The sequence below is a fragment of the Cannabis sativa genome, chromosome 4, assembly GCF_029168945.1.
Source record: "Cannabis sativa cultivar Pink pepper isolate KNU-18-1 chromosome 4, ASM2916894v1, whole genome shotgun sequence".
NCBI classification, from domain to species: domain Eukaryota; kingdom Viridiplantae; phylum Streptophyta; class Magnoliopsida; order Rosales; family Cannabaceae; genus Cannabis; species Cannabis sativa.
The window spans coordinates 8,909,522-8,921,101 of NC_083604.1; the positions used below are offsets into that span (position 1 = coordinate 8,909,522).

An 11,580-nucleotide genomic window follows, 5' to 3' on the forward strand; every position below is an offset into this window, starting at 1 on the left:
GAACAATTAAAAGAGAATATTTTAGGTGAAAGTAAGTACTCGGATAATACGATTACCTGTACACTTAATATGGACCGTTCGATTGTTCTGATTTTGGATCATGATTTCGATTTGATCGATGACTTGGAGAGCTTAAATTAGACTTCTAATTGTTTATCAAAAAAACCAAATTAGACTTTCAAAATGAATTAAAAAAAACAGTGATATTTTTTATTTCTTTTTTCAGTGTTGTTCGGTGGCCGATAATTTTGTTTTTATTTTTTTTCTTAACACGTGGTGATTGGTGAGCTTGGGTCAAACACACGCTCACTACTTTTTTACATAAGGTTGTCCTTTAATTTTTTTGTTTGCCTTAAACAATTGATTAGCAATCTAATAAAATAAAATATATTAAAATATATGATACCTCATAAATAATTGTACTAAGTAGATCTTTAATAGTAGTATTTTTTAATGATGTTAAAAAATTTTACATCATATAAAAATATAATATATTACATGGAAAATATAAATTGACATTTTATTTACAAAAATATTTCCATCAGGTAAGACAATACTTTTTATGTGATTTTAATTATCAAAATACCACTTACACTATCATCACTTACACAATCAGATAATAGTTGCAGGGTGGTTGTTGCGTGATTGCCGGTAGTTGCATCAAACGAAGGTTTCAATCAAACGATGGTTGCAGGGTGGTTGCTAGGTGGTTGGTCGAAGGTTGCATTAGACGAAGGTTTCAATCAGACGAAAGTTTTTGAGTGGTTGCTAGGTGGTTGGCCGAAGGTTTCAATCAGACGAAATAATTGTTAGCAAAATGTTTATGCAACTGTTGTGAAACATTAAAAATCAGAACAGTGTTTCCACGTACATAACTTTATCTACATGTCTCTTTATGATTAAATATGAACAAATTCACCATTAGACCTTTGGAAAACAACAAAAATACACCAGGATAAGCATTTTACTATAGTATCGATGTAATTTTTTTTGTTTATACTTGAGTTGGATTGTTTGGGAACTCCAGTTCAACTTTTTGAGATTTGCTTTTCATGGATCTAAAAATTGAAGTGAGGACATTAGTTTTATGCAAATTAAATTTGATTTCCAGTTGAATTTTAGTTTCGTAATAGTTTTTTCACACTTTTTTATGAATTCGAAACAGCCCTTTTTCATTGATTATGGTCGTCTTCTCAGGTGAAGTCGCTAGAATTAATGGTGGTTCTCTTTCTAGTCGAATTTTCATTTTGGTTGCGTTAGGTTGCTACGTAGTTGCGCGATGGTTGCGCGATAATTGCCCAAGAAGCATGGATCCTGGGTTGAAGGTGTGTGTAAGTGGTATTTGTGTAAAAAAATTTATTTGGGCTGTATATTTGTTTATTTGGTAAGCTAGAAGTATTTTTATAATATTGCTATTTTTTTTAGTTAAAACTAAAAAAAAAACCATTTATTTTATCTCTTTTTTATATTATTTGTGACACTCTTACTTTTTTTTGACTAAAAATCATAAGATTTATTAATTAATAAATTCATTCAAAACAATAGAACGCACTTCAGAGGAACAATCCTCCAGCTGAAGCACACGACCTGTAAAGAAATAAGAGTCTCTTGCCAAGCAATGAGCCAACTTATTTGCAGATCGTTTTACAAAACACAAATCAACAAAAGATAAAGCCAAAAGCAAATTTCGAACATCTTGAATAATAAGACCAAACTATGAAGACATAAAAATACCACTCTGAATCGCTTGGACACACACCAAGCTATCTGTTTCTAACATGACTCTATCTTGCGAATGAGTTGCAATCCAACTCAAAGCTTCTTTAATGCCTATTATCTTAGCAATTTCAGATTAAACACAACCAATCTTCCCCTTCTTAAATACTTCTACCATAGCACCATGATGATTCCGAGCTACAGAAGTCATGCCAAAACGCCCCTCTTGTTCAAATAAAGCCCCATCAACATTAACTTTGATCTTGTTTAACTCAAGTGCAATCCAACGCTCAAGATTTCGCCCCCCATCATGCAGCGGAGACAACGAAAGACCCTTCCTTCCTTGAGCAAATTTATACTGATTAAGCATGTTTCTAGCTGATGCAACAATATTTGAAGCAGGCCAACTCTTCTTCTGCCAAACAAATTCATTTTGCGCGCGCCAAATAGCCCAACTCACCACAGTCACTTCCTCCATTTCACCTTCGTGCCCTCTACCGAAGATCCCCAACAGCCAGCTGCTGAATGTTGTAGCCTCCGCCCACACGTCGACCATGCTGCGATTCCAAGCATCTTTAGCAACCTCACACTCCACCAACGCATGGTGAACAGTTTTTGCATGAGCGTTACATAGCGGACAATCAACATTGACGGGAACATGACATTTTTGGAGCTGAATACAAGTTGGGAGCACACCCAAAGTAGCCCTCCATAAGAAGTTTCTGATCTTAGGAGGTATCTGTAGCGACCAAAGACGCTTCCAAAAATCAGTATTGGCATCACAGCACCAAGCACCTTTAGATTCTTGCAAAAATTTATAGGCACTTTTAACCGAATAATTCCCACAAGTCTCAAGTCTCTAATTCCAACCATCATTTACGATCGAATCACTAAGCTGAATGGACAAAATAAAGTCCTGATCACGTGAAACAAACAAATCTCTCACAACATCCTCATCCCAAGCGTGACACTCTTACTTTTATAAAAATTTCAATAGTATAACATTCTTCAAAAATATTATAATTATGATCTAACGTATTATTATTTAATATGTATTCTAATTTTTAGTAACAATCACTTTTTAGCTTTAATTTTTTATTAAAAAAATGAATAGTATCAATGCTATTGTATAGTATCTATGCAAATTTTTATATGGCATCCATCTCTCTCTAATGGTATATCATCTCAATATTTTGCTACCTAATATGTCCATCTCAGCAAGCATTTTCTAAATTTTTACTATTAAAAATTTTAGAATAGAGAGTCATTTTTATTATTCTTGCTCTAGCCATGCTCCCTACATTAGTTAGTATTTGATTTTTTTTAAAAGAAGCATTTGATTATTTTAATAATATTTTATAATTTGAATTTATTAAATATAAATTAATTTGTTCAAATAATGAAAAAGATAATAGTACTTTTATTAAAATAATATTAAAAAAATTAGCAAAAAAATAGGGAGCTCCCTACATTTAAAGAGTTGTTTATCTATTCTCTATTATAGAGAGTTAATTTTTTTTTTTTTGAGTTTATTTTTTAAGACGCACTCTCTATTTTAATTAAAAAGTGTATTTAGAGAACATAATTAGATAACCATAGAAAATATTAGAGGGTATTAATATCTTATAGAATTTTTCTTTTTCTTTTTTCATAAAATATGAGATTGATAATTAATCTTATGGTACAATTAGTGTTTCATTTTAATTATATGGCCTCTATATTCTGTCTCATATTAAATAAATTTTATCTCTAAAATATATTATTATAATTACCAAAACTTTAAAAATTAAAAATAATTACTAGTTTTGGTAACTTTTGTTTGGGACAATTTTTTTGTTTGGTTCCAACAGGTTGGAGCTCGGGTGGGCAAGGAGAAGCAAGGCATGGTGGCGGTGATCTGTTGGGCTATTTGGTGGGCTCAAAATAAATTTATTTGGAATAAGAAAATTTCTCATGTGAATGATGTGGTATTTTAGCAAAAATGTATCTTGAACTATAGAAGAATGTCCAATTAAAGGATGACTATCCACCACTGTTTAATGATGTGGTACAAGATGGTACCAAAATTTTGGTAAAGCTTCAAGAGAATCAAATCAAGATAAATATTGATGTTGCATTGTTCATTGCAACTCATCAGTTTGGAATCAGCTTGGTAGCTCATGATCATCTGGGCGATCTTGTTGAAGCTCGTACATTTTTGTGGTGGGAACGTAGAACCTAAGTTGGCTGAAAGTATGGGTATCAAGGAGGCTTTCAGTTGGATAAAGAATGGTCGGCAGTGGTACTTGAGACAAAATATTTAGTGGCAGTTGAGGTCATTCGCAATCAGTCATTGATGAACTCTCCTTTTGGATAAGTTGTTAATGAATGTAGACATTTGATTAATTGTTTGAGCAGAGTCTTTTTTTTTATTTATTTATCGTCCTACTAATAAAGTGACTCATAGTTTCGCTAGAGCTTCTTCTTCTTTTCTAAATTGAAGTTTTAGTGTGAGTGTTGTTCCTACTGAATTTATGACGATTGTATTACACGATTTATCTTCATTATGAAGTTCTATTTCCGTTAAAAAAATACTAATTAAATTGAATTCAAAACTTAATTGCAAAACAAAGCCTTTAATCAACCAAAAAACTATTTCATTATCTCACCAAATTTTTAATTGCAATCTTTTCAATTGTTAATTTAAAAATTTGGACTAGACTTCTATGTCACACCCGCTTGCTAGATTAGTGAGAATGAATAAGTAGTTGAGTTTTTATAAGAGAGACATAATAAATTTATAGTAGTTCACTCCTTATATCGCGATAGTAATAGAGTTACGTCTATTTCGAGTTTTTATTTCTCACGAGACGGTAATTACAACAATAGACTAAATGTCAAAAGCTCCAAATTCTAAAGAGAGAAGCTCTGATCTTATGGGTAATTTTTTGAATGTGAAAAATGAGCTTATGGAGCTCTCTTTTTATAGGAGAAGGAGGCCCACAAAAATAGGGAGAAAATACAAATAAGATGTTTTTGACTGTTGATGATGATCTAATAGTAAAAATTAGCTCTAGATAGTGATGGTCATTTTTTAGAGCCCAACAGGTCCTGCTACGAGTAATCCGGAAATTATTTTTGTAGCTCCCTTGGGTTGAATTTTGAAGACGATAGCTTCTGAATTACGTCTGGAGTGTGAGATATGACTTGATAGAACATTGAATTAGCTTCAAAATTCAAGTTGAATTGCATCAATCGAATCAAAATTGAGTGAGTTATGACTGCTTTACTGAAGACAGTTCATGACCCAGTGCCCAGGTTGACATCCAGCGCCCAAGTTGACATCCCAGCGTCCATGTTGACATATGACGTCAACCTGGAGGCTAGGTTAGTGTAAAAACGTTCAAGGGGTGTACTTTAATATGCCTAAGTGATATTTTGACATCACTTAGTCTATTTATGTGTTCTGGTAAAGCTGGTCACCGATTCTCGGAGATGTTACTATGTTACAAAAATGAGAGACTCAAAACTCTTCATTTCTAAGTGAGCTGAAAATGAGAAATGCAAAGCTGTGAAGTTGATTTCTCTAACTTCATAGATCATTGTCATTGTCAAAAACTAGATGGACGATCAAAACTACATCAAATTCGGATAAGCAGTGTAATATCCCGATAAGCCTAATGGTAAATAATTAGAGTTTATATTGTACTATGAGTTAATCAGGTAATTAGTGGGATTATGATCTTACTAATCTATTTCAGTATAAAATTTAAATTTTGCTATAAGTAAGTAAATAATCGTAATTTGTTAATTACGGAGATTTATATAGCATGTGTGAATGTAATATGAGCTATATGTGGAATAAAAATATTTTCAGATTGGGCGACCCTGGAGACTTAATAAGTGGATACATAAGCGTAATTTGTTAATTACGGGGATTTATTTGGAATACGTGGATATAATACGAGTTATTTGTGAAATAAAAATATTTTCAAGTTTGGCGACCCTGGAGATCCGATTGGAGGCCAAAAATGTCACAACAGTTTTAGTTAGAAATATTGATGAGATTATTGGGATAAGTTGATTTTAGAAATATCGGAGTATTTTAGAGTACTCGAAGTTGGCTAAATACCTTAGAAATAGAAATTTCTTAATGGCTAAGAAATTATAAAATAACTATTAATAATAAAATTTTTATTAATATTATTATATTATTATTATTAATATATTATTATATTATTATTATTATTATATTATTATTATAATATTATTTATATATATAAGTTAACGTAAGTTAACTTTTATATATATATATATATTAAGTTATCAGTGAAACAGAACAGTTCGACGAACGAAACCCTCGTTTTTCCTCCTTCGATAAAACCTTCTCCCCTTATATCTATTTTCTTCAATTTTCAATCCAAAGCTTAGCGATCTAAGCTCTGGTAGTAGCAGGATAGCAAATCTTTGAAGAGGGAAAGCTTAAGGTATGGTTTAATTTCGTTTTAAGTTTAAAAACAATTGGTTTCGTATAGGGGTTTTGTGAATTAGAATAGTTATGAAGGTTTTGACCTTATAGAATTGTTCTCGGGTAGTCATTGGACTAGTTTCGATATTTTCTTGTTGAATTAGAAGTGATTTTTGAGTTAGAAATCGAGTTTGGAACTTTTTAAAGCTTAGTCCGAACGTTAATGGCGTTTTTCATTTAAGGGGTCGATTTTTATTTCTGTTACGTAAGGATGGTAGTATTTATGGCATACATGCACCCTGTGAAGTTTGGAGTGATTTGGATAAGTTTTGGTAGTGTTTCGGTGAGTGCGAAAATTGAAATTTTCGTATTTCACAGTTTATAGAAATTCTGAGATCGTAAATCGTATTTTTGTCATAACTTTTGACTCAGGTGTCCGTTTTGGACATTCTATATACCGTTTCGAAGATTGCGACGAGCTCTACAACATGGTGTATGTTTTAGAGCCAAAATATAAGTTTTATTTTAGTGTATTTATACTGCGGGGTTCGGTAGAAAACCCTCGATTGTCTTATGTGAATATAAGCAGTGTTTTGGGATAAACACTTATTGGTTTATCGTTGTTGTGACATAGGGCTGAGATCATCGGGGATAGTTCTCCACTTGGGTTGTTGAAATATATGAATCTGGATTAAAGGTAAGAAAAGTATATTGTACCGCATAGCATTAATCGTATGTAATACAATTAGTATTGTTATGAATTGATCCATATTGAGATATAGTTAATATTGTTATATATAGAAAAGTATATTGTCTTGCATAGTACGTTGTATGTAATACGTTAGTATTGTTATGAATTGATCAATATTGAGATATAGTTAATATTGTTATATATAGAAAAGTATATCTTTGCGCATAGTACGTTGTATGTAATACGCTTAGTATTGTTATGAATTGATCAATATTGAGATATAGTTAATATTGTTATATATTGAAAAGTATATTGTATCGCATAGTACTCGTATGTAATACAATTAGTATTGTTATGAATTGATCCATATTGAGATATAGTTAATATTGTTATATATAGAAAAGTATATTGTATTGCATAGTATGTTGTATGTAATACAGTTAGTATTGTTATGAATTGATCAATATTGAGATATAGTTAATATTGTTATATATTGAAAAGTATCTTTATCGCATAGTACGTTGTATGTAATACGATTAGTATTGTTATGAATTGATCAATATTGAGATATAGTTAATATTGTTATATATTGAAAAGTATATTGTATCTTGCATAGTACGTTGTATGTAATACAATTAGTATTGTTATGAATTGATTAATATTGAGATATAGTTAATATAGTTATATATTGAAAAGATTGATTAGTTGAGTATTGATAATGTGATAATATTATGCATGTGATATGTTAGCTCACACGATTAGGTGATGCAATTTTCCCGGTAACGTCTTTGGGCGTAAGTACGGGTGTTAGTGATATATGATGAGTACCGAGTGTAGGTACGGCTCACTCGATTAGGTGATGCGATTTTCCGGCGACGTGGGCGTAAGTACGGCGTCGGTGACATGATAAGTACCGAGCGTAGGTACGAGCTCGTCCTAATTAGACGATGCGATATATTGGTGCCCGGTTGTGGCACGGCTCACTGATTAGGTGATGCAATTGTATGATATATGGGTGCGAGGTTTTTGGGCATAGGCTCACCGATTAGGTGATACGGTTATGCGACATATGGGTGCCGAGCTATGGCATGGGCTTGCTCGATTAGGCGATACAATACAAGATCATCAGATTAAAGCATCGACTTGCCTAATTAGGCAACATGATGTCATGAAGATGGTTGCTTTATGAGGTAACATATATATTATTTATATGATTAAATGAATATGAATTCCATTATTGGTATAATGGTTTTGTATTACCAAATATTTGTATACTAATGTTTATTCGTAAGCGTATGCCAGTAGTGATTTGGATTTCATCTTATGAACAAAGTGTGATGGTTTGATTCTTATTGTGTATAAATGACAATATTCGAATAATAAGCTATATGATTGTTATTATTACTTTTCTTGCTGAGTCATTGTGACTCACGGGTGCTATGTGGTGCAGGTAAAGGCAAAGAAAAGCTAGATCAACCATGAGGTGGCGCTTCTCCAAAGAATGTACATATTGACCTCGCCATGGCTGCGTCGAAGTTGCCAGTGAGTTGTTTTAGATCGTCGTATCTGCTGTGTATTTTGATGTTATGTTTAAATGGTTGTCGTATATATTTCTTTAGCAAAACTTTTTACAATAGGGATTCCCGGAACACACTTTTTATCTTAGTTATAATGTCCATTTTTAGTGTTTTATTTTAGTCAAGTTTTTAATATTATCACGGTTTTTAATAATTAATTATTCTATTAGTATTAAACTAGTTTATAAAATCACACACGTGGCGTCCCTATAGATTAGGGCGTTACAAGCAGAACCCAACGCACCAGAATATTTGTCAACCTGGACCCACTTACTCCCGAGCTCCTAGGATTTCATTTTTGATACTTCCAAGGTTTCTGAACTTGAAGACGAGGTCTCTACCCCATTTTTTACTATTCCAGATTCAATGGTTGCATCAGATTTGACATTTGCGCAATTAAAGGTAACGTCCCAGGTTGATTGTTAACTTGGGGGCTGGGCAGCCCTAGGTCAACCTGGGCACTGGGCCCTGTTTCGAGGGACTCACGATTGTGATTTTCTCCCTCGAGTTTGCTTAAATCTTTGTTATTTTTGATGACAGAAGGAATGTCCGAAACACTTTTTGATCAACTTGATCAGAAATAACCCAGGTTGACAATATGTCAACCTAGGCGTTGGGTCCCCCTTTTTCCCCTCTAGAAATTTCGTTTGGTCCCCGAAACTAGTTGAATCTTAATATTTTCTGAAGACAAAGAAAATGCTCGAAAGAATTCTTGAAAAACTCCATTTGAAATGGCCTAAGTCAGGGCCATTCATAAGTGTCAACCTGGGCACTGAGCCCTGTTATATGTACCGAAGAATTGTTATTTTTATCCAAAAGGACCTATTTCCCCATTTTGATTAAGACGAAGAAGGTGCAAAATTCGGATCTCCGATCTAATACTTGGAAGGCCCCCAAATTGTCAAATTGTCAACCTAGACGTTGGGTGCTTGGGGCCTCAGCCCTCAGGTGCTCAAAAATCAAATTGTTCTGATTCTGATTCTAATGCCTCAAATATGTTTGTGGTATGTCTAGTTGATGTCTCAATGCAAGTTTTGATCCTTTTGCACTAAGAAGGTCCCAAAAATTGAAACTCTAGTAGAGGATGTCAACTTGGGCGCCAGGTAAAACCCTAGGTGCCTAGGTCAGCTTCCGGGTTACAGGTTCGTGTAATTTCAGCTCTCGGGACTTAGATTAAGTTACTCCATGTTTTCATGGTACATAATACTGAAAGATAGCGAATTGGATTCAAGTTATTGAAGTCTAAACTTCCATCTCAGAGATCACAAAGTCAACATGAGCGCAAGACTAGAGTCCCCTCTAGGTTGACTGTTATGACTCGGGTCTACTCAACTCCGTAATGTCATCCTTCATGCCACATGTCAAATATTGATATCCACATCATTAGAAAAAATTTCCGTGTGAATACCAATAATACAAAAATGGATAAAAAAATTGACTTCTAAGCAGCCAAAAAAATCACTATTTCATTTCTAAACAATTTCTTATAGTTAATTAATCTTTTTCTTTTTTCCTAAATAATCTATTATAATAAAACGGCCAAGGTTTCACCTCCCCCGTATAACAACACAACTTATCCATACCCATCACACCATCAATCTATCCCCATAAATATTTTTCTCTGTTTGCTTGTCATAAATATTTATATATATATATATATATATATATATATATATAAAGTTAACATACCAAAAGTAACTGAGCAAATTTCATTCACAAAAAATTAAATGCATTATGAAACTTCTTAAGCTTACAGGAACTTTCTGAACCAAATTAAAAGGAGAATCTAAAATGTCTGGTAACTAAGCCACTAGTTGTCATGTTCTTAAAACGGAATATCTGAGCTGAAAATGGCAAAGCCAGAATCAAAAATCCTAAACACAAATCCAAGAATATCTAAAAGTACTTGTTAATAAAGATTCAATATATTAGGTTCTCTAAAAACACAAGTGCCACAAATAAAATTGCATGCATGATATTGATTCCAAAGTCAATTTAAGAATAATAATAATAATATAGGACAAATTAAAAGTTACAATAGTGGAGAAAAATGGAACGAATCTGTTACTGCCATCTGTTGGTCGTGGGATTTTTGGGTGCTGCTACAATTCTTCATTTTTGTATGATGTTACATACATAAAAAATCATTTTCTATTTTTTTTCAAATATAAAATAAAACAAAAATATGGTGATAATATATATATATCTTATGTCGCATGTGGGCATAATTAATAAATTGCAAGTCAAAAAGGAGAGAAGAAAAAAATTAAATGATAAATTAGTTTAGAAATTTTAGGTGCTAAATTGAGCAAGTGGGATAAGGTGGTCGTTGTCTAGGTATTTATGGTGGTATGGTGTGGGGGTCTACGGCGTTTGTTTGGTTTTGGGTCAATAATATATGACTTAAGTCGGGTCGAATTTGACGGCGGGTGATCCATTGGGTCTTATTTTCTTAAATGGGACCCATCCACTGAAACTATACATTATATTATATAAGAATAATTAAATAAGATATTTAAAAAAAAAAAATTATATTTTTATGTTTAATGATTTTTTTTTATATATTTTTAATACGAAAAACAACAAAAAAAATTACATAAAAGTTACATAAAAATAATATTTAAATAACATCAAAACAATAACAAAAAATAACAGACATATAATAAAAAATTAACAATAAATTAATATGAATGCAACATAAAAAATTGTATTTTGTGTAAATAAAATAAAAAAATTCGTAAAAAATATTTAAAATTTTGCATAACCATATTTTTGTAATTTTTTTTATTGTTTTTATGTATTAATAAAAGGGTAAATACCATTTTGGACCCTGTATTTTGCAAAAGTTACAGATTGGACCCTGTGTTTTGTTAAATGATAAAATGGACCCTGTATTTTCTAAAATAGTAAAAATAAGACCCTGAGCTTAATTTTTGGCAACTTTTTTTTTAATACAACCAACTTGAAGACAATGCTTAATACGAAAAGATACAAAAAATGTAAACGGTTTGTCATAAAGACTTTTAGATCAGATTATAATTAAACTTTATTTTGACAAAAAATCAATTCAGGGTCCTATTTGTACTATTTTAGAAAATACAGGGTCTATTTTGTCATTTAATAAAACACATGGTCCAATTGGTAACTTT

At 32.1% G+C, this 11,580-nt stretch overlaps 1 protein-coding gene across 1 annotated transcript; it reads right to left on the reverse strand.

Moving 5' to 3' along the window:
* Window positions 1-1,852: 1,852 nt before the first annotated feature.
* Window positions 1,853-2,589, reverse strand: LOC115713179 (uncharacterized). The gene is made up of 2 exons (XM_030641664.2): window positions 2,512-2,589; window positions 1,853-2,455 (listed from the first exon to the last, which is right to left on the reverse strand). The coding sequence occupies exons 1-2, from the start codon at window positions 2,587-2,589 to the stop codon at window positions 1,853-1,855; spliced, it is 681 nt and encodes a 226-aa protein (XP_030497524.2).
* Between the last annotated feature and the right edge of the window lie 8,991 nt (window positions 2,590-11,580).